This window comes from Balaenoptera musculus, chromosome 1, assembly GCF_009873245.2.
Source record: "Balaenoptera musculus isolate JJ_BM4_2016_0621 chromosome 1, mBalMus1.pri.v3, whole genome shotgun sequence".
Taxonomy (NCBI): domain Eukaryota; kingdom Metazoa; phylum Chordata; class Mammalia; order Artiodactyla; family Balaenopteridae; genus Balaenoptera; species Balaenoptera musculus.
Window position 1 is genome coordinate 80,653,950 of NC_045785.1, and position 24,604 is coordinate 80,678,553.

The 24,604-nt window shown below is 43.0% G+C and overlaps 1 protein-coding gene across 11 annotated transcripts in view; it reads right to left on the bottom strand.

The window, feature by feature from the left end:
* Window positions 1-24,604, bottom strand: part of TGFBR3 (transforming growth factor beta receptor 3) — a 199,732-nt gene that overhangs the window by 91,447 nt on the left and 83,681 nt on the right. For all 11 annotated transcript variants that reach the window (XM_036857738.1, XM_036857743.1, XM_036857784.1 and 8 more), the window contains one exon: window positions 22,475-22,659. In XM_036857738.1, the coding sequence (XP_036713633.1) occupies window positions 22,475-22,659 (185 nt within the window). The remainder of the gene's footprint in view (window positions 1-22,474; window positions 22,660-24,604) is intronic.

The window sequence follows — 24,604 nt, forward strand, 5'->3', positions numbered from 1 at the left end:
CCCAAGCTTAACTAATCAGTGAAGGCAATTGAAAGAATAGCATGTAATATAATTCACTGAGATGTGACCATGGCTTGCCTCCTGATAAATAATGGGTACGTCAACTTCTGGCATATCAAGTATGACTTAGTTAATCACATTAGTACATTAATTTATTAAATCCCCTTCAATCACTTCACTTTTTTGCCCAACAGAATATATGTCAGTAATAGAAAATTCTTTTAATCCCATTTTGTATAGGATCCCATTCCAAGTATTATACGGTATCATTATTAAGGAATTACCAAGGAGTATCTCGCAAGGGGAGAAAATTAAATCTTAATCCTCAACCCCAAGTCTCCCAGACCTGAGGAGTTTGTTCCCTGGCTTTGTCCCCAGCTCACAGGACCTCAATAAACACTTGTTGAGTCTGGGATATATTTTAACCACAAAAAATGAATAACCCAGGCAACTACTACGAGTTACTAGCCTTGAGCATTTTTACAAGGAATAACTCACGGGCCTGGTAATTCAGTCCTGATTATAATATTCTATGCAAAAATCTTTAAATCCCACCCTTAGTTCTCTACTGTCTAAGAAATGAACCAGCTCATTTGCTCCCTCTACTTTACTACCCTTAAAGTGAAAACAAGTCTCCATTCTCCACCCTAGGAATGTCTTCTTGAGATGCCCTCCTAAAAATCCTGGCAAGACCTAACAATAAGTTTCCAATATTTCCAGTACACACCTGAAACAAATTTGGGTCATAATCTCTCATACAGTATTCTTTTCACAAGAGAAAGCAAGTAAACGGTTGGTTAGCAATTTTGGAATGAAGATGAGATTGTCTGATTTACAGAAAATGATTTATTGTCTGCCCTTGGGGGGAAGTTAATTACACTTGCCTGAGAAACAGAGAAAAGTAACTTTCATTATAAACCACAAACACTGGTGCTTCCCAAACTTGTCTTTTTCCTAGTGTAAGATTCTGGACATATCACTCATTTAAGGAAAAAAAGTTCTGCCTAAGAACTTTGGGATTCAGTTTCCCCATAAATGAAGGGGCTAAACCAAAGCCTACCGTTCTTTGAGCAACTGGTGGAGTCAGTAACAGTCTTCAAGGCAGATCCCTAGGAATAGACATAGCTGATGAAAAAGAATGGGCTGATGTGACTGAGTCATCATCTCACAAATGCCAGGTCACACTAAATGATTTGTGTACTCAATTAAAAGGAAAGATTGACAAAAGTTTAGTTGAACCTGCCAAAGTGAATGCAAGAGATTAAAATAGAAGATTTTTCTTCTTTTAAGAAGTGAAAATACTCCAAAATGAATTTATCAAACTCTTCAGACCAATGTGAGCATTTTTAGAGAATTTCGTTCTTTTCTTTTCTTTTTTTTCCACTTTAACTCTGGGTCAGTGTATGCCCTATAGTCTTTTATGCTTGGCAGAAGCAAAATAAATCATAAAATACTCAAGGCTAATCCTAAAGGTAGATCAAGATTTACAGGGTCTTTTAAAATAGGTAGCGTTGACAAGATTATAGTCCTAAAACAAGTTAATTTATTTGGTTTTGTTAATTTCTTTTAGATATACTTTTGAATAAGAGACCTGCATGATTTATACTGAATTTCAGGAAGACTGGCAGATTTTTCTATTTTCTATCTTTCCAATAAATCAAAATATGATTTAAAAATAAAGGAGTCAACGCAAACATTATTACACTGTCAGGTTCTAAAAACACTATTTTGATGGGATAATCCCCCTTAATAAGGACAACGGTTGCTCTTGGTTAACTATAAATCATTAGGCTAAGAACAAGTCTTAGTCACTACAATTGACTCATTCAATGACTGTGGCCAGCTCTGAATCCAAGGTGTGAAGTTATGAAGTTCTCTCATTTTCCCCCCACTCTTTACTTCTTCCTGCCACTTTTTGAACCAACAGACTTGGTTACTATAAGCAGCACTGATAAAAAAATCTGAAAGAAGAGGATAAAACACAAAATGAAATTTGTGTATAATAAAATCATTAACTTTCAGTGATACAGGAGATTTTAGATATAGTCTACTCCAAATATTTATTGTAAAGGAAATTGAAGCCCAAAGACGTAATGGCATGCCCAAATTCCACAGCTGGTTATGGCATCACTGGGACTAGAACCCAAATATCCGTCCCAGTGATCCAGCTTCTACTTATCCTGCTAGTGGAACTTTCCATGTCTCTCCTTACAGAACCAATTCTCTGATACTGGAGAAGAAGATCTCCCTGAACCTTTAGAGTTCAGGGCCAGCCTTTTTAACCACTGGATAAGAACACAGAAACATAAGGAATGCCAAGAAACTTCTCCCCCTGCAAAGTACCATATGATCTGACCCTTGACTAACTAATCCAATCTCCCATGCTTTCCTCTTTGCTCACTAGATTCCAGCCACACCGGCCTTCTCATTCACCTCCAACAAGTCACTTCCAAGCTTTGGGCCTTGACATAAGCAGATCTTTTATCTGCCCTATTCTTCCCTTGGATCTGTGCATGGTTCACTCCTTTTCATCATTAATGTCTCTGTTCAAGTGTACCTCCTCAAGGAAGACTTTCCTAACCACCTGAACGACCACACCTTCGTGTCACTTAAATACCTGGGTACCTCATGTTCAAATCAATGTAAGCATTACAAACGTTGAAACTCTGCCTGCTTTACCACTGTATCTCCAGTCCTAGATCAATGCCCATACATGGTAAACACTCACGCATTTTTAGAATGAATAAATGAATGAATGTATGAAAGACAAAGGAGAGATGAACCAGCATATGGGGTGACTCCATGACATGGTGCTGGGAAACCCTTCCATTTATGTTTTTATAAAATGAAGGGAAAAGAAGGTGGCTGTAGATATAGAAAGTTACCAGAAACCCTGTTGGCATCTATCTAAACTATATCTCACAGGCATTTCTTACAAAAGGTCATTGCCAAGAAAACAAAAATAACCAACTTTCAGCCTACTCCAGATATGCAAGAATTCAAGATCAAGCCATAATATATCTCAAAGTTCACCTTATTCTGCCAGCAGGAGCCCTGCAGTGCTGAATTTTTGGGCATGTGAATGATACATTGTTTTACTGAAATATTTTCCAAGATTCCTTTCCAAATTCAACTCCATGGTCTTTTTTTTTTTTTTCCCCCTAAAGGGTAAAACACCAACCGGTTTCCAAGCTATTTGGTAATATTTTGGCACAGATAATCCAGTAAAGAAAGTTGTTTGTATAGAACAGAGCTATCGGGAGTAACAGTACATCCCAACCTGCCCCTCTTTCTAAGTGCTTAACCTATAGATAACAACCCAGCTAGTCACATGTAATTCTTACCAGATGGCTATTTTATTGCAGCTCAAAGACCTCCAATATGATTAAAGTTAACAAACAACAGTGGGAGCAATACTTAAGCCCGCTGTTAAGAAGAGCAAGGAGGCTGAGATCACCTAAACGGGAGCAGGAACAGGGGGAGAACTTGCTACCCACTCTATCTTTGCTACCTTTGGCAAATTCTCAAGGGGTGTCAGGACTGCCTAGTAACAGGTGTTTAATAAACACTGATTTAATGATCAAGCAAATGTCTAAACCTTGGGAGAGCCCACCTTGCCCACAGCCACTCACTGCACATCGACCCCATCTATAGGAGATGTATGCTGCACATCCAAGCTTGGGCTCTACCAATTACTTCCTAGCTCATGACCTTGGGGAGAATATTTAACTTCTCTCAGCCTCAATTTCTATCTCTGTAAACTAGTGCGAATGACTCCCTTGCAAGGGTGTTGATGAGATTGACCAGAATGCCAGTTTTCTTAATCCTCTGAGGAAGCAGTTTACCAATGTTTGTGGTTCCAATCAACGTGGTACCATTACCTCCTGCCTACAGGTCCCTGGATTTTGAAGCTGGATGACAAACTGATTACAGCCGCATACATGACCCTTAGATTCCCAATAAATAACTAGCGGCTCTTCTGCCATTCCCCAGCTTTCCCCTCCACCTTTGGGATTCCGGTCTCATCAAAGACGAGGTCCGAAAGACAGCGCACAAGCAGCACAAATGCGATCGATCATCTTCACCAGTTTTTCCTGTTCAGGTAAGGCTAAGCTGGGCAGGCTCAAGTCTTGCTCTCCAAATTTCATTGCAATTTGGGGGAATTGTGTTCAGAATCTAACAAGAAACAGTCCTGAGAATACCACATTCATTCCATGCTTGACCCCAACACCACATCTGCTCTAAGGAGACCCCAAATTTCTGAACAGAAACTCAATCCCATGCCTTTCCATCCTGGAGTATGCCTTCCAGAGAAACAGGAACACAGGAAGTGCTAAAGCCATGAACTCCTTCCAAGGCAGCTGAAGTCACTGGATGAGGTAAAGCTAGAGGTTTGTCTCAATCTGTGGCTGGGAAGTTTGGGGACAAACATTTATCTTTAGAGGTCTACCTAAATTTCCCCTTCCAGCGTTAAAGATTGAACCAATTCATCTGGCTTTGAAGACCTGCATCAGTACAGCTGGGCACCCATTCTCCACCGTAAACACCAACCGTCAAGGCCATCAGACGCAAGCTTTCACAGCTGCCAAGGTACTTGCTGTCCTAACTTGGTTCCTACTCCTCAATTCGGCTCTGTTTTATTTACCAGCCTCCTCCCCTAGTCTTGGAAAACGCTGCCTCTAGCCCTCAGCCAAACCACATCCCTATTTCAAACCTCTCCAAATTCTCACCTCCAAGTAGCACACCCGGCTCCAATTACTCCAGCAACGCGCCTCCCCAGTCCCAGCTCCTTCCAACACGCCTGATTCCTTAGCACTTGTGTGTTTATCTCCGCCCAGCTGCAGTTGATTAAATCTACTTGGTTCCGTTTCTGTCATGTATGTTTAGGGCAATAATATGTTTCCACGTCTCTGTCCTCCCTGTTCACAGGTGGTGTTCTTTGCCGGGGTCCGCACTGCGGAGCCCGAGCCCCGCGGGCTGCGGCCTTCCTCCCTCCCACCATGCTTCGCGCTGGGCGACAGCGCGCGGAGTCGGCGGCGGCCCATGGCTGTGCAGCTGGCTGGTTCTAATTACGTGGGGAGGGGCCTTCGCTGGAGCAAACTGAAATGATTCGTTCCTCTAATCTTCTGTATTTCAATAAATGAAAGAGAGAGGGAGAAAGATTCTTTGCGTGTACTCTGTCCTGATGAAACAGTGAGCTGTTTGGGAAATCATGAAATTTCTACTGTGCAAGGCAGTAAAATCTAAGCAGTGAAACTGAAGAGCATTTTCCCAAGTATTTGGAGGCCAGATTGGCCCCCGGATCTGGAAATCCTACTTAATACGGGTTTTTTTTAAAAACACGTAAGAAAAGATATCATTCGTTTACATTTCAGCTTTTAGGTGGTTCCTAACCCACTGTATGCTGAGGGTTTCTTTAAGGATATTTTCTAGCTTAACAATTCCAGAAACACTTTCAATTCTACTTTTCAATGGGTATTTTTCACTAAATGCAAGTTATGCTGTTTTTTATTTGGAGGCCTGGACTAATGTATTAAAAAAATATATGCCTTAAATTCTCAATGTAGACTCAAAAAAACAATAACACTGAAAGAAATATTAGATCTCAATCTTCCCGACCTCTTCATATCGACAAATGAAGAAACTGACTCACATGGGTCTACAGATTTGCTCAGGTTTAAATAGAATCTTGATAAATGAAGAACCAATCATTTATTAAGATGCACAATCCAGTAATCTATTTTCTACACCTTGAAACCTGGATTAAGAAACATTACTTTAGGGAGTTCCCTCGTGGTCCAGTGGTTAGGACTCAGTGCTTTCACTGCAGTGGCCCAGGTTCAATCCCTGTTTGGGGAAGTAAGATCCCACAAGCCGAGCAGTGACCCCCCCCCAAAACACAAAAAACATTAGGACTGAACCATACATACCAATATCAATAACCAAACATTCCAGAAAATATAATTAATACAAGGAATTTCCAAATAAAAAATTTCTAACTCAGTCCATTGAATAAAGCTAAACTGCTACAATCAACATATTCACTTGGTGCATTCAAGTATTTATTTCACATATATTTATTGAATGCTTACTATGTGCTGGGTATGTTCTAACTACTGGAGATAGTGCACAAATTAAAACATCTCATGGATATTCTAATGCAAGGGACAGACAATAAACACATCTAAATATCAGGTGGTGATATGAGTTATTTTTAAAAAGTAAAACAGGGTTTGGAGACAGTGGGGGCAAGGGGATATGGTTATTTTCAATGGGGTGGTCTGTGAAGGCCTCTCTGTAGAGGTTAATGGCTGGGCAGGGACCGGAGGAAGGGAAGGAACAAGGCCTGTGAATAAATGGAGGAAGTGCTCCAGGCAAAGGATGAGAGGCAGGAACATGCTCTGCACCTTTGAAAGACATCTGGGCCAACAACTGCAGTATCGTGAAAACGGTGAGAGTGATGGGAGAGGGGTTGAGAGTTACACTGGGGATTGGGGATTTTACTCTAAATGTAGTGGGAAGCCACTGCAGGACGTCTGCGCTGGTGAATTTTGTGATTAGACTTAAGTTTTTAAAGGATTATTCAAGCTGCTCTGTGGAGAATAGATTTTTACTAGCTAATAATAATAGTAGCTGACATTTATTCCAAGCACTGTTCTAAGCACTTGTCCTATTTTAACTATTTAATTGTCAGAGCAACTTCTGAAGTAGATACTATTCTTATCCCCATAGAGGGAAAATGAGGCATAGAGAAGTTAAATAACTTGCCCAAATTCAGCTCATAAACAGTGGAGCCAGGTTTCCAACACAGACAGTCTACCTCCAGACCCTGCCCTCTTCAGGGACCTGGGTTAGGGGTCCACTGAGCCTCAAGTAAAGATGTGATGGTGGCTCAGACCAAAGGGGGGGGGGGGGGTAGCAAGGGTGGGAGAGTGGGGGGCCAAAGGTGGGCGGATTCAGAATATAGTTCTATGGTAGAATAGATAGGATTGGGCGTGACATCCGAGAAAACACAGGAAGTCATGGATGATGCCAAGGATTCTGGCCTTGGCAACCGGGTAGTAGAGTCCTTTACAGAGATGGAGAACACAAGCTGTGAACAAAATGGGGACAGGAGGGCTGCATGGAACTCAAGATAATCCCCCAAACTAAGGTGAGATGGGGAGTGAGTGTATTCGTTTCCTGTGGCTGCTGTAACACATTACTAAAAACCTGGTGGCTTAAAACAACACGGAATTATTCTCCTATCCTTCTGAAGGCCAGACGTCCAAAATCAGTGTTACTGAGCCAAAATCAAGGTGTCAGCAGAGACGCCAGAGTCTCCGGAGGCTCTAAGAGAGAATCCGTTCCTTGCTTCTTCCAGCTTCTCATGGCTGTTGGCATTCCTTGGCTTGTGGCCCCGTCACTCCAATCTCCGCCTCCACGGTCACGTGGCCTTCTCCTCTTCCGTCTACATCAAATCTCTGTCTTATAAGGACATGTGATTGCATTCAGAGGCCACTCAGCTAATCCAGGAGAATCTTCTCACCTCAAAATCCTTCAATTAATCACATCTGTAAAGACTTTTTCCACAGAATATTCATATAGTAACATTCACAGGTTTTGGGGATTAGGATGTGAGCATATCTTTGGGAGCCATTATTTAGCCTACCAGAGTCAGGAATACATATAATAAGAAAAATAATAAAATCCACAATGGACAAAGAGTTGGCAAAGTTTATCCCTTTTTCACGTGAGAATTTGATCTTCTGTTAACTCTCTTATCTCTATAACCCTGGTAATCTAAAACAATATGTCAACTATAATAAAAGGCCACTTGCTTATAATAAAAATTACCCCTGGGATTGGTAAATTGTATGGGGATTGGAAAATTTTTAAATATCTGATAAGAAGAGATATTTGGAGGCTTCCCTGAGAGCAGAGACTCCTGTAAACCAGGCATGTTTTTCATGGACATCATGGAAACTATTCCTATAGAGCATAGTTGCCTATTAGCTCCTGGGAAGTATGAGTCTTCTAAACCAGAACACACACACACACACACACACACACACACACACACACACACACACACACACACACACACACACACACACACACACACACACACACACACACACACACACCCACCACGTAGATCTAGCATTTGAGCCATCAGTTGGAGCGCTCCAGATGGCTGTATGAACTCATGTGTATATAGTCGCAAGCATCAAAAAAAAGAGGAAGGCCATGCTGCCCTGCTCCAAGCTGCAGCCCCTACCCAATATCCTTTAACAGACTGAAGCCACCTGTGGCCTGTGATAATCTCTTGGGTCTAAGTGTTTATCTGAACCCAAGAAGGCCCCCCCGGATGTTTGCTGCCACATGTAATACAGATATCATTTCAGTTTAATGATTTCCATTTCTTCCACCACCAAACTCTTTAACATAGTTACCAGCAGGGAAAAGGAGTAGCACATTTGTTCCATCTAGTCACCCTCTGGTGGTCTCACTCATAAGCAGTAAAATGGCTAAAAGGGGCAATGGGAAAAGAAAACGTGGAAAACACAAATTAATAAATTCACAAAAACTGAGTTGACTGTTTCCTTAGGCAGGAGAAGTGAGTAGAACCTTAGATGAATATGTCATGCTTCCTGCACTATGCCTTCAAGAGGCCTATCCTACAGGATTAAACGCAAAAGTCCCAACTCACATCTCTGCTGGAAATGTGCAAGTGTGCTCATTACTCAGAGCCAAGATAAAGGATAAATCTTTATGAGTACCGTAAGTATGAGTCATCAAAAATAGGAAACACATGTAGGACATATACACAGTAATAGTACCAAGCCAGGGAAAGTGTTTAGGAAATGCGTATAAGAACACATGGCAAAAAGAGGACTAAAAATTACCCTTGTACACTGCTCCAAAAACATCAAAAAAACTCACAGCAAATCAGGGGTCCATATCATTCTGGTCTCTAATAAACACAGGTCATTTCCCTACTTGGAAATAGGCGCTTTTTTAATGCAAAAAGGAGGAGAACTGAATCAAGAAAAAGTAACTTGGAGTAGGCTTTGAAAGATTTTATGAATTGGGAAATTTGAACAGCTTCCAACTAAAACACTGGGAATTAGATATTAACAGCATTAAAACTGAACAAAAAAGATCTTTTCAGAGAAATACTTGTGCACAATGGTAAGATTACCATTTCACTGAGATTCTCACTATCTTAACAACCAGGGGTGATAAGGGAAAAAAGGGTGGAATCTTCAACCCTTATGAAAGTAGGAAACAAAAGAAACAGCAACACATGCACTAACAACATACAAAGAGCAATAAAGGGCCAGCAGCAAAGCCTCTAAAGGCCTCTCGGCTCAGCAGAAAAGAGTTCACACTGGGGAACAGACACCCTCTGGTCAGCTGCACCAGATGACAATCTGGGGGGTGTTCAGAGTAGAAGGCAGGGTAATTGGCCCCCAGAAGTCCCCTGGGGCAGATGACGGAGGCAAAATGCCCCCGCATGACTCCACTGGAAATTAAGCTCTTCAGTCGCCTTGGATTTTGGAAGACCCCCAAATCTGAGACTCAGCATGGCAAGCAAAGGAGACATATGTCTCACACCAAAGCATGCATGTCCATGTCCAGATGGACCCTGGGCTCCCTTGGACTTCAGCTTTCTCCTTTATCTTCAGAAATTACTCTCTCCCAAGGAAAGCCTTGCCTACATGTCTATCTACTTGAGGCTGAGAGGAGTAAGAGAGAAATGTGTAAAGTATTGTTTTTAACTTCATTAAGGTTTAAATTTACCAAAGACTTCAAGAAAAGTCAAGGTTCTTTAGGAGCTATTCTGAGGTAGGAATCTCATGTAACTTCCACCTCACAAAACATCCAACTGTAGACCAGAAAAGACAACAGGAGCATAACTAGAGCTGAGAAGTGCGACACCTCATTTTCCTCTGTCTCTCATTTCTCAGTCCTCTCAGCAGCTGCCATATCTCTTTATTCCTTTCTCCCAAGGCACCTGCATATGCACTTACATCCCTAGGAGTGAGGCCGTGTTGGGGGGTCACCTCTTAAGATATGAACGCAGCTTCCCTTTAAATCAGTGCATAGGTGCTAGGCACATGAAACCTACAGCCACATCACCAACTCGCTGTGCAAATTCAAAAAGAATCAGATGCGTGTACATCTGTATCAACAAATAAAAATTAATGTGCACAGTGTGGTATTTGGGCTCTAGGCAAGAATTAGGCTATTACAGTGATCCTGAATCCTATAGCTGGCTCTCCTTGGCTTATTGTTAGACCCAGTAACACCTAATCTAGTCTATCTTCAAAAGAAGCCAAATCTTACCTGCAATTTGCCTCTCTTCCACCAAGGGATGTAAAAATTCTAGATCTAGTCAAAGGACTCTGTAGTTCAGGTGGAAAATACCATAAATATAAAGTACTATTGTATATCCAGTGATAAACCATAATGGAAAAGAATATGGAAAAGAATGTATGTATAGGGCTTCCCTGGTGGCGCAGTGGTTAAGAATCTGCCTGCCAATGCAAGGGACACAGGTTCGAGCCCTGGCCGGGGAAGATCCCACATGCTGCGGAGCAACTAAGCTCGTGCTCCACAACTACTGAGCCTGAGCTCTAGAGCCCGCAAGCCACAACTACTGAGCCCACGTGCCACAGCTACTGAAGCCCACACGCCTAGAGCCTGTGCTCCGCAACAAGAGAAGCCACGACAATGAGAAGCCCGCGCACTGCAATGAAGAGTAGACCCCGCTCACCGCAACTAGAGAAAGCCCGCGCACAGCAACAAAGACCCAACACAGTCAAAAATTAATTAATTAATTAATTTTTTTAAAAAAAAGAATATATGTATAAACTGAATCACTTTACAGTAGAAATTATCACAACATTGTAAGTCAACTATACTTCAGTAAAATAAATCTTAATAAATAAATAAATAAATAAAGCACTATTGTAGGGTGCCTTGGACTAGAACCCAGATAATGCCTGACGATTGTGGGCAAAGAACCCAGAAGTCAAAAGTACAGCTTCTTTGTACCCAGAAGTCAAAAGTACAGCCATTTCACCTTAGTTTTAGCATTCTAACTCAGGAGTGCACTCAGAGCAAAATCCCATCCGAATACTAGCAGATAGCACTAAACTAATAAAAGACAATTTATTTTTTAAAAATTAACCTCATTCTTATGAGTTTAAAAGGGCTATCTAGTACCTGGGTGTTGATGTTTTAGTATTTCAGACAAGGCCAAGGAGCTTCAGGGAAAGGGCTATTTCAATTAACCACCCGTCTAGCTGAGGTGCCTGGGCAGCCTGGAAAGGAAAGCCCAGAGAACGCAACTGCAATGGAAGCCAAAGCAGCAGGTCTTCCAAACAGATTCAGATTCCTGTATCTTTGAGACCAGACCCTCATAAATGGATTGCTTCTGCTGGACACCATGCTTTAAATAAACAGACTCTTCTGGCCGACACACAACTTCCTGTAGGGTTCTGGTGGGTAAAGCTTGAAAAGGCTGCCAAATCCAATGACCAGCAACTTTAGAGCTGACTTAGAAAACAAGCTACAAAGACTTGAGTCCAGAGTAAACAAAGGAAAAAGCCACATTAAACAGGGAACAAATTACTATAGAGGCAGGGATATTTTAAGTGCTCACTGAGCAAAAAAACAAAATAAAAAAATCAAGTTATTAAGTATTTAACGATACAGGGTAGAGTAAAATGTCCTCTTTCAATTGGAGGAATCAGTTTAATTAATTCCAGCAACATTAAGAATTGGCCAGGAATCACCACCTACATCATGAGGACAGATTGTTCTCAATGGCCCAACTTCAAACCAGGCTCAGCTCAAATGAGCTACCCAAGGGAGTAGCATGGAGTCAAAAGCCATTTATAGCTTTTACCCATCTGAGGGAAAGGACTAACTAGCGTACTAGCAGAAGACTAAAATCCATAAGAGTAAAGAAAAATGTGGGACTTCCCTGGTGGTCCAGTGGCTAAGACTCCGCCCTCCCAATGCAGGGGGCCTGGGTTCAATCCCTGGGCAGGGAACTAGTTTCCACATGCTGCAACTAAGAGTTCGCACGGCGCAACTAAAGATCCCACGTGCGGCAACTAAGACCCGACACAGCCAAATAAATAAATAAATATTTTAGAAAAAGAAAAATGTAACAAAAACTCAGAAATGGGCTGACACAGAGATCTGGAGAATATACAGTAAATTGCAGTAGCATGAGATTTAATTAGAAAAAATAAATCAAAGCCATAATACAAAGTGGAGGATACCTGCTCAGCTATAGCAGTTAAGGGGGACTGGGGACAAAACACCAAGTCCACTGATATAATGAAATCAAATAAAAGTACCCTGTGGAAAAGGGGAGGAGCTTAAGAAGACTTACAGTGATACTTTAACGTCCTCGGCACTATGCAAAAACCCAATATCACAATGCAAAAGAGTCCAACTTGGTTCCTGGCCTTAAGAAGTCCACTCACCAGCTGACTGCGCAAGATTAACACAGGTGATTCAGCAGCGAATAATACAAGAAAACATATAATCCCATACTCTGTGGAAGTTCAGACTGGAAGGGGCGGGGGGAGGAATTCAGAGCAACATTTAGAAAAGAGGGAAATGGAGGCGGATAAAGGAATCAGGAAAGGGTTTGCTGAAGAGTTAAGACTTAACGCGTGGGCTTCAAACATGGCCAGGATTGAGAGAGTTAAGAAAGAAGTTCAGATGGAATTAAGAAAAAGCTGTGGGGCAGTAGATTCAGCTGAAAGGTCAGGGGTGAGGCTCAGGAATCTGCACTTAAGCATTTCCAAGGGATTCAGATGCAGGGGGTTCACATCCCACACACACTTGGGGAAACACTGAGCCACAGGATTAAGTCCAAATCCTTACCTGTTTGGCCTTTCCAGCCTCATCTTCCACTCCCAGGCCCCAGCTCACCCCCATCACTGTTCCCATCACTGCCCCATCCTCTATTCCAGGGGTTGGCAAGCTTTATTTGCAAGTGGCCAGACTGTAAATATTTTGGGCTTTGTTAGTCTTGTTACCCTACGCAAGTCTTCTACTGTCATGAGGAAGGGGCCACAGACAATACATAAACAAATGGGCATGGCTATGTGCCAATAAAACTTTATTTACCCTCTCCCCAAAAAAACCCTTTATTTACAAAAACAGGCATCAGATTGATGAATGGATAAGCAAGATGTGGTATAGCCATACAACAGAATACTGTTCAGGAATAAAAAGGAATGAAATAACTAATACACGCTACAGCATGGATGAATCTCAAATGCATTACGTTAAGTGAGAAAGCCAGTCATAAAAGTCACCCATATTGTGCGGTTCCATTTATAAAAAATCTCCAGAGTTTCAGATCTATAAAGAAAGTAGATTAATGGTTGCCTAGGGCAGGGGTGGGAGCATGGGGAATGACTGCTAATGGGTACCAAGTTTGGGAGTGCTAAAAATGTTCTAAAGTTAGATTGTGGTGGTAGTTGCACAACTCTATAAAATACACTGAAAACCATTGACTTGTACGCTTTAAACAGGTGAACTTTATGGTATGTAAATTACATACATACAAAAATGGGCAACAGGCAGGATTTGGCCCAAAGGCCATAGTTTGCCACTCCCTGATCTGTACATCAGCCACACCATGTACAAGGAAGAACTTTCCTCCACACACGGTTTTGCTCTTCCCTCTGTGCATGTTGAAGCCTCCCTTCCCTTCTGCCCAGTAACTTCTACTTGACTGTCAAGCCCTTCATCAAATGCTCTCTTCTGGATCCTTCCCTCCCCTGCAGATAGAGTTACCACTCCCTCTGTTGGGATCCTGCAAACTTCTGTTAATTTTATAACAAATAATGGTCATATTATTTGTCACACTGTATTAAATTTATTCTCCCTCAACCCCCAATAAGTGCTGAAGACATAAAGATGAGTAGGAATCCAGCAGAGTGTCTACCTAGTATACAGTAGGTTCTCAATGAATAATTCATTGAATAAGTCTGTAAATGAATGGATGAATGAATCAATTATAGGAGTATTATTTAGAGAAAATCAGTTTTATGAAGTGGTCCACAAGCTGAACCAAAAGAATCAGGGCCTAACGCTGAAGGCACCAGTCCCCGGAGACTGGTTAAGGAGCTGCAGCTAAGTGGAGAGGAGCGTAGAAACTCGGGAAATTCCAGAGGAATGTCAATAAAACTTGGTCACTGACCAAATATAGGGTTTGAGTGAATGGTTCAAAAGTCCCCAGACAGATGGTAGCAGTGCCATTGATGGGACAGGAAAGTTGGACTGGTAAACCAGCACAGGGGTAAGGAGAAGACTGGCTCTTATAGTCAATTTTAGAGATAAGAAAAGAGCTAGTGTTTGATTGTTTATTGTGTACCAGGCACACACGCCAGCCCTAAGGGGGCCAGAGAGACGTCTCTCAATCCTCAGTGAACCCTCTAAAAAACTACTATCATCTCCATTTTACAGATGAGGCAACTGGGGCTCAGAGAATTAAGTAACTCACCCAGAGTCACACGCTTGGGAAGCGACAGGGCTGAAGTCAGCCCTCTATCTGACACCAGGTAGAACCACACTGATAGCCACTCCTCCACAGCACAGCTCAGGCACCTGGGAGCTTGAGGTAAAACATGAGAGGTAGGGAGCTTGAGGTAAGACACAAGAGGTAGGGTGCTTTGGAGACCCTGGAGAGAGTTTTGGGAGTTGCTGGCATGGAGGTGACAACCCAAATCCTGAGAACAAACAAGCCACCTCAGGGAGAGTAGACAGGGGAAAACAAGGGCCAAGGACTGCACTTCAGTCAAGACCCCTGAGAAGGAAGAAAGACCAGTTGGGAAAGAAACAGAAAAACACATGGAAAGGTAGAAGGAGAACCAAGCTAAGGTAATATCCTGAAACCCAGAGAGAGATGCCAGAAAAAGGGGCACAGAAAAAGGAGCCGAGGAGGGGTAAGAGTGGGGAAAGGCTAGGCGGTAGAAAGAACTCTGCGATAGGAGTCAGGGTCCCTGGGGTCCAGCCCAGCACGGGCACCAATTCTTGTTTGATGGTGAAAAAGTCATCGCTTCACTCCCTGGCCCTACAAGGTGGTTAGGACTAGGTTGTCTCGAGGGCACCTCTCCAGTCCCAGCATACTATGAGTTGGGTCAAAAGAGCATCTCCAGAGACAAGTTCAGGAGAGCAGAAGTCAGGCTGCAGAGAGGAAAGAAGGGAAAGGCAGGACACACAGACTCACTCATTCAAGGTGTGGGACAGGTGAGGAGAAGAGAAACAAGATAGTACCGAGAGGCGATCAGCAGGGCCAAGTTCATACACGGCCTCTTCACTGTGGGAGAAAGGAAAGTAAAATAATTAAACATGTGTCTAATTTCCACAGAAATATTTAGAAAACACAGTGAGGAGTGGGACTCTTGAAAGTAATAAATTCTTCTGCAGAATTTGGGCATTTAAATCAGAGGTATTAGCAAGTAAATTGACATTCTCAAATAAAATGTCAAGATAGCAAATCAGCAACGGAAACAAGAAAATACAAGTTGGATATCTGGGTACTCTGCAACACAAACTGGGCCTTTGCCCAATCGGCACATCGTGGTCTCAGATTTGCACACCCGCTCCTTACTTTGGTCTGTTGCTTTTTTAAAAATACTCTCCAAAAAGTCACATTTTCAAATGTGGAGGGTGCTCCTAGAAAATGTTAGAAACATTTTCTTACGACAGTTTTGGGAAATTATACAATCTTTTAAAAGTCAAGAGAAGTTACCATGGCAACAGCAGTATGGCTCAGGGTTGTAACCCTAACCTCCATAAAGACAAACACCACACTGGTTGGAAAACGCTGCTGCTGGACAAGTTCTAGAAGGAGTCAAGGCAGCCTCTCCTCCAGACTGGGGAAGAGGCAATAAGGAGAGAGGCTCTTTCAGTCTGTCAGCTCCCAGCCAGCAAAGAACATAACCGGCATCACCTCATGCTAAAATGGCAGAGTCCAACCAGGCTCAGCCCTTCTGTGGGGCAGGGGGCATGCTTTCCCAGGGCAGTGTTACTGTGATACACGGCAAAGTTTAAGCCACATGGCTAACCAGCGTGTTGGTAGTAACGTTATAACTTCTTCACTTCTTCTTGTGTCCTAATTTATTTGCTCTATCTCGATGTTTACTATTATCGCTCTGATTTCTGCTTTCACTTCTTTCTAAGATTCCAAGACTGGGTTTTTGGAGAGTTCTCATTTGAAAGTTAGCTGTAGCTTCAGATTGAACATCTTGCCACAACGTGTTAGAAGCCATCAATGACTAGCGTGGCCAGTTCTACCCGGCCTGCATTGCCTTCTGTGGAAACAGCAGCCGGAGGTCTAGCGGCCTGGGCCCCAGCCTTGCTCCTCTGTCCAGTCCTGGCCTGGCGCCTTCATACTGCGCAGCAAGGTGTCATCATTTAACCTGCACGGAGTATCTTCAAGTGAAGTGGCAACTTGTTTTAAATGATGTGACTGCCCTATTCATTTAGGGCCTCCAATCCTATGTAAGAGCCAGGTTCAGTGGCCTTTCAAGTTAATGAAATGATTTCCAGAACAACAGTCAAACGAATGGGGGAAGGGAGGAGGAGGGGAGAGAGGGAAAGAGGAAGGGAGAGAGGAGAGAAGAAAGGGAGAGGGAGAGGGAAGAGGAGAGAGAGAAAGAAAACGGGAAAGAGAGAGAAAGAGAGATGAATGGCTTTAGAGAAATGTGACCCGCGTTGTCGGTGTAACTTTCTCATAGATCTGCTGTAGGTCTGTGACAAAATGGCCGGTTCAAAGATAACCTTACCTGTCAGCCTGGGGTGACTTCCAAAACAACTTCCATTTAAACAAACACCAGGCAGTGTTTACACATGGAAGGTGTCTGTTTAGTAACTGAATTTCATCAGTATATAGTGTCTGTGTGTGAGGAGTTTACTGTGACACTTGCTTATTAGCACACGCTGCACACAAGATCTCTGAAATATAAATAGCCTTGAGTTTGTTTGAGGTTTTTGCCCCAGCATATACACAGGACTAGCACTGGGAAGTCATTCATGAATAACAGCAGAGGGGAAAATGTCCCGGATAAGAGAAGGAAGGGAACCAGTGTGCTAGTGTTCATTTGATATTTCTGCTCTCATGTGATTACTCTCAAAAAAACCAGTCTTGAAATTTTTTATCAGTTCTTTTAGTGGTGATGGGTAAAGGTAAGACACACACCCATTCCCCCTACCCCTGCACTGTTCCATTATATTTTAATAACTGAGGGGGAGGGGAACAAAAAGAGAGAAGTTGTCAACCTACTAATATTGTGGAAACGGGAAAGACGACAGATAGATAGGTAAGTAGGTAGGTAGTAGAGCTCTCCAAAATGTTTAATCCCTGAACTGCAAGATTCCTCAAAGTAAGCAAAAAAGATGTCAAATCAGACGGCAAAGTCCACACACTGAAGGTCCTGCGTTTCACGCATAGCAGGAAGAGTCCCTTAATGTGTTTGTTCTCCCTTGTCACACGGTTCAAGCAAGTTTGGTTACAAGTCATGGATTACTAGCAGAAGACAGGTCCGTTACTTTTTGTGGAGGCAGCTGAAAGCTTTATCTGGGGTGGCGGTGGGGGGAGGAAAATGATCAACTGTGAAAAAGAGATGGGAGGTGACATTTAGTGTAGGATTAACAGCCACATAGAGTGCAAGGGCTCCTGAGCTTAGTCCTGCATTTTATAATTACTGACACTTGACGTGATAATCTTCTAAGTCAGAAAGGAAAAAAGAGACAATGCCACACAAAAAAACACCCTCACTACTGCCCCAAAGCCACAAGGAAGGGAACGAAAAGGAACTCTGAGCATCAGAAAGAGCTATCACAAGCCTATGCAGGAAACCCAAACCTTCGGTGAGAGATCTGCTGCCTCATGGAACAGGTAGAGCCAAGTGAGACAGGGTGGCAGGTTTCATAGCTGGGAGCAAGGTCAGAGCTAAAGGTGAAAGGGAAGTGGACTGACGTGTGGGAAAACCTTGGACTGTAGAGTCACACACCAGCTCAGAGATGGGCTGCGTGCCCTAGGGTCTGCCGTGAACCTCCCTAGGCCTCCCTCCCTTTCCGGCCGACAGTGAGGATGGGCGGAGATGGCACAGGTGCCAGGCAGGTGGCTGGCCCACAGCTGGCACTTCACCACCACTGTGGTCGCTGTTACTGTTATTTGGGGCCTACAGGAGCTGTTAAGAGGCAAGCAGAACTGTTAGCATTTAGATGTGTTTACTTCCTTCTCTTTCTCCCAATTGTGGTCTCTCCCGCCCTCAAACAGAACCAGGAAAGGAACAATTGTATGCCACAGTCCTCAGAGAAGGTACCAAGGAAAAGTAACTTGGAGCCACCTGTGTAATTAACCACATATCCCATTTGGCCCTGCCTGCCAAGAAGCCTGGAGCCAAATTTCAAACTCAGTCGTACCCACCACATAACCCATATGGCTAACAAACTGCACTTCTCTTTTGTCCTCATTTTGCTTTTCTGCTTACACTCTTGGTATGTCTATTGTTGTAAGCCCATCCCAAATCTCTTTTTGGAATGAAGCAGAGAATAAGTAAATACATACAAGCATGGAGGGTTCTGAGCTTTCTGAAGGGTGTGGATAAAGTTATTAAACCTGGCCCCTTTCCCATGACAGTGGATCCTCCCAGATCCGCACTCCGCCCCTACAGCCAGCCGCTGGCACGGCACGCCCATTAACAGTCGCTTCTTCAATGTCAAAACAAATACATAAATTTAAACGTCCATATCTGTTATACACACATGTACTGCTAACTAAGGGCTTTTCATAATAAGCGAGCAGTTAGATAGATGGGAAATAGAAGAGAAGCATCGCCCCGAAAAAGCAGGTCACAATAAAAATTAGATGATCGGAAACAACATTGTTGCCATTCCAACAACTAATGAAAGTATGTTACTGTAAACAAGCCTCTGGTGGTGCTACAGCCCTTCTCAGGAATCAGGAAACACCCAGAGGGACCGAACTCAGGGGTAGGGGCAGGGGATGGAGCTAGCGGTGGTCAGAAAAGAGTAGGGGCAGGAAGTGAGGGAGGGGCGGGACATTTTACCTTGAAGTTAAAGGGCACAGGCAGCTGGTTTTCATAGGGTGAAACTGATGATATCTCCCCACTTATTCTAAAAGACAAAGCTGGTCTCTCAGGGCTGTTTACCCTCTTCTGCCCTCCTCTGTCGCCAAAGAGTCTTTTTCCAGTTTCCGGTTCACTTCCAGGACTGTTGTTTCCAAAACCAATGATTACAAATGAGAGGTGTGGTCTCAGATGAAAAATACAACTACAGGTCTGTGCTGTCCTGATGAGAACCCAGCAGGGAAGTCAATGGCGAAACCATGCTTTGCCACAGGGGGCTTTGTATACATTTTTGTAGCAAGTATGTTTCTGATACAAATTCTCTGCTGGCCTATAAAATTGTTTGTCTAATTAAGTATAACTGTCTCCCCAAATCTTGTCAACCTGCTGCGGTTATTACTTCCAGTTGTAGGCTCTGTCACCTCCTCCACACAGGAAAAGCAGCAGCCTCTCCTCAGCGGAGGAAGCTTAAGGCGCCGGGGAGGTAGGAATTTAGTAAAATGTTAGAGAAGGGATGATTTATAATAGATCTTAATGCTAATCCTGCACCAAAACAAGCCGGTCGGGGTGGGGAGCGGGGATAGGGTTGATTTAGTAATTCCCTCACATTTAAGGAGGACATCATGAAAAACAACAACTTCGGTCATAAGAGTCAAAGTAATTATGGCTTGGAGCCAGTAGGGCATTCTTTTCTAATTTATAAGCAACAACATTTATCATTTCATCTTGAAAAATATTTGCCCTTAATATTTCGTAAGAGACATGCACAAAGGCCACCTCTGGTCCTCCCACTATAACCTCCAGAACTGACTGGCTGTGACTGGCTGTGATTTTTAGCACAGACCATATCTAATAGCATATCTATAAAAATCAAGTCATCCACTGAGAATATCAGAAAGAGTTGGATGGGTTTAGGTTGGAAGAGGAAGCAATCCTAGTTTAAAAAAAAAAAAAGTGGATATAGTTAAGGTAAATTTTACGGGTAATTAATATACTGACAGGTTGAATTAGTTTTTTAACAGCTTTACTGACATCAAATCCACATGCCATAAAATTCACCCATTAAAAGTACAACTCAATGGTTTTTGGTTAGTCACATTTATTGACATTTATCAATGGTATTTACTATATTCATATTCAATTGTGGAACCATCATTATAATTTAATTTTAGAACATTTCTGTCCCCCCAAAAGAAACTCTGTACTCATAAAGTCAGCCCCCACGTCTCTCTTTTGCTCTTCAGCCCTAAACAACCACCAGTTTACTTTCTATCTCTATAAATTTGTCTACTCTGGACAGCATGTGTCTTTTGTGTCTGACTTCTTTCACACAGCATAACGTTTTCAAGGTTCATCCACGTTGCAGCATGTATCAGTATTTCATTCCTTTTTATTGCTGAATAACATTCCACTGTATGGATATATGTACCACATTTCATTTATCCATTCATCAGCTGATGGGCATTCAGGTTGTTCCCACTTTTTAGCTATTATGCATAATGCTGCTGTGAACAATCCTGGACAAGTATGTTTTCCTTTCTCTTGCGTATACACTTAGGTGTGGAACTGCTGGGTCATATAGTTCAAATGATTTTAAAAAGCTGTTGGCATGGCTGCAGTCCTGTATCTCCAGAGTCACACGTGAAGAACATGAGAGATACTTAATTGTTCAGGTTTTTAAACAAGTTTTAGAGACTACCCCCCGTAGGCCCACTTTCTTTACTTCTTCACTGAACGTACGACGTCCCTTGATGCCAGCTAATTTTCCGTATCTTCAGTACAGCCATGTCTATTTTGATCTAATACAGTCCATATAAGTGTGGGAGAGCTCTGCTGTCATTCCTTGAGGTATTTTTCTTTTGCTTCAGTAGTCTTACGTGCATCTATTTTCAGAATCAACAACAGTACCGCATAATTTAGCACGCAGAATTTCTGCCGCTTCTGTAATCGCTCGGACTTGCTTTTCCTTCTTGGTTCTTCTGAGAGAGCATATATAATATGAGTAATTATTGCCACTAAAGAATTGCTGGAGTCAGCAAGGCTTCATAGGAACTGCACTTCCTCCTCCCTTCCTTTCCCTCCCACCCAAATTCTCCCCCATAAGTTAAGAATTAAAGACGCATTACTGGGATAAAGAAATCCGACCTGAAATATGAGTTGCAGCAACAATGGCAAGCAACCAAGAGTATTAACAATAATTTCCAATGTAGCTGGAAAGGTTAGATGATTTGTCTTTGAAATAAGCCAACTCTGCACACTTTCATAAGATTAAATCAGTTTGCTTTTCCTTCTGGACACCTCGCCTCTCCTATTCCTACCCCCACCCCGCCCCCCACAAAAAGAAGAGTGGTTGAGGCACATAAACAAACAGTTCTGGAAATTAACTTTCCTGACCAGAAGAAAGCTCAAAGATAAATTCTGCTCTGTATTAGTTTTTCTACACTTCCCTGTGATCATGGTTTATTGTGGTTTCTCTCTTCCTGGAGAGATAATACCTGAGTGATAACATTTCTGACACAGAAGCTTAGAAACAGAAAGAATGACAACTGCGTGTTATCTGAAAAGAAGCAGGGGGACCATTATCCACAACCCAGGTCATTTCTGAGCCACAAGAAAGAAGAGGCCATTTCTCTCTTACGGTAATGACCTTGGGCAAGTGAGTTACCATTGCACCTGTCACCTGTAAATTGAGGGTAGTAATAGGACTTCATGGAATAAGTGTATGAGTGCTTCAAACAGGGCTGAGGATAGAGGAAATACTGAGTCACTATGAGCTTGGGTCATCATCACCACCACCAAGACCACCACAGTCTTCAAGAAGCTGCCTGGATAACATAAGGAGCTACCCACCCCCCAGCGCTTTGATGCACATACAAGGTACTGCCATCCTTATTCCAGAGTGTTTCTGTTTCCTCTGACTCATCCTGCAGGAGCAATAGGTCCACAAGACAAAACAAAGAAAGATGAAAGACAGGGCACAGGAGAAGATGAGAAAGACATTTTACAATAATAGAGAAATGGCACCTTATTTTGTTTTTTCACAACCATGTTTTAAAAATGAAATTCTTAAGAACATTCTTTCCAATATGAGGCAGGGAGGGGGACCAGGAAAGTTGAAAAGCTGAAAAATCTCTCTAGAGAGAAGTCTTAGAGTTGCCCAGTCCAGAGAGCAATCCTTCTGCATTAACTGAAATCCTTCTCTGTCTCTTGAGTGTACTTTGTGTCCTCCTCCCCGCTTATGTTCATACATGAGCATCCTCGTTAAACCCAGAAAGGAAGAAAAGGACTCTTCATCCAGAAAAATGTCTTTACAAATTCCTAGGGGCAGTGGGTAGAAAGCCGGCACCTGCGCCTACCTCTCTCTGTGGCTGGCCGGGCCCCTGGTCGGCAGTGCGGAGGTTCAGGACGTGCACCTCCTGGGGCAGCCCCACCGTCCCCCTGCTGGCACATCCCGACAAGACGGTGAAGCTCTCCATCAAGGCCTGGACTGGATGGGAGGCATTGACAGGCGACAGTTCACACTGGGCGCTGGGCTCTGGACCTGCAGAGGGAATCACAAACATGAACCCCTCAGAATCAGCAATTAATTGTGCCATGATTAAATTAATTGTTCTGAATATACAAGCCACTGCCAACCCACCAGAGGTGCCTTTCCAGGTAAGTTGTTTCCAGAACTAAATGGCAAAAAAGCTAGTCTATTCTTGTAAAATCCCAATCTCTTAAATTCCTTTTGGATGCTTTTGATGTGTATTTGATTAAATTCCCTTTTAGACACACAAGCCACGAATGTATTCCTCTGGATGGAGGAAACCTCCCATTTGACATCTGTGTTCAATTCTTCCTTCCCCTCTTAGAAGAAAACCAGAGATAAATAGAATAAGTTGTGGAAAGCCCCAATGATATTATGCATAAATATTAGACACCTAAAATTGCACCCAAAAAGGTATAAGATGCGGATTCTACCTTTTTAAGTGCTTCCCCTTCTTAGGGAAAGCAAAACAATCTTAAGAACATACAAAAAGCAAGATGCAATGAGCAGAGGCAACTGAGGCCAGAGTTGTACAGCAAAGTTTGAGAGAGGTCAGAAAGATCCTCCCAAGAGAGGTAGGATATGAGCAGAGCCTCAGATAGAAAAAGTAGAACCCTGGGCATGCTTGGCTCCTGCTTCCTCATTCTCGCTTCCTCTAAGCAATCAGAACTTAAATCTGAAATCCATCCTTTCCTTCCCGTCTCTACTTCCTGCAGCCCTCACTGTCTCCGTCCCTAGACAACTGCAGATCTTCCTGAAAGGAGCCTCTGGTCTCAAGGTCTCCGAGCTGCCTTCCATACAGACATGGTTCACCTAACCCAGAGTGGTCCTCAACTGAATGGTTATTCCAGATGCAAAGACCTGCCCCGCCCAGCCCTGCAGTTATGTCCCATCCCTTGAGAACTGCTGGTCTGTGCTCCTTCACCTGGCACACGAAGGCCTTTCTTGATCTAGCCCCTTCCTAGCTCTCCAGCCTAAGCCCTCCACCTCCAGGAACCCCACGTGGCTTAAAGGTCTCGAAACATACCATGATGTTTCTCACTCTATGTCTTTATTCAAGCTTGTTTCCTTTTCCCAAATTCCTCATCCACTCTACCTCCACCCCCAAAACGAACATCCCAAACTGAGGAAGGTGCACTTCCTCTGTGCTCCCATAATTCCTCTGCCTGTCTCGGCTGTTTCATTTTCTACACTGTAACCACCAGTGTATATGTCCGTCTTTGCCAGTCCAGTGGGACCTCCCTGACAGCTGTGGGTTACTCTCTTTGTATCCTCAGCACCCATCACAGTGCCTCACATGTAGGAAATGCCCAAAAAATATTTATTAAATGAATCATTGAGCTTAAAGAAAAAACTGCCCCCTCTCTGATCAGTGATTAGGGCCCCATTCTGGGGACTTGGATTTGGCTGTAAGGAGCTAATACGGGAAACATTGCTACAGTGGTGTGACACACATTAGCTGAACTGATAGGGAAGGACATCCAGAAATAAAAAGGACTCAGCGATACTTAAACCTCACATACCTCTGTAAGCTTGGTGCTGTCCTCAATTAGCTGACGAGACTGGGACTTGAACATACAGCATCCTAAACCCCGACCTTCCAAATGGAACCCAATAAAAGACCTGAATGCACCCCAAGTAGTTCTTCCTGACTTCTACATAATAAAAATACTCTCTGGGATTAGCCCCGGTCTAAAATGCAAACACAGTTCAAAGCAGACAATCCTGTATCTCCACTGCTGTGCTATACGCAGACACCCCACCTGGTGTGCAAGTCTATTTCAGAACTCGTGGAAATTATCTAGGTTGATAACAGTTATCAACTGTTATCTGAAATGAAGTATGTACCTTCTCAAATAATCACTGCCACCCTCTGTATTGCTCTCCTGTGCCCAGCTGCTTTCTGAGAAACAGAGGTGGTGAAGGAAGATGTCACGGCAGCAGAGTCAGGAGGTAC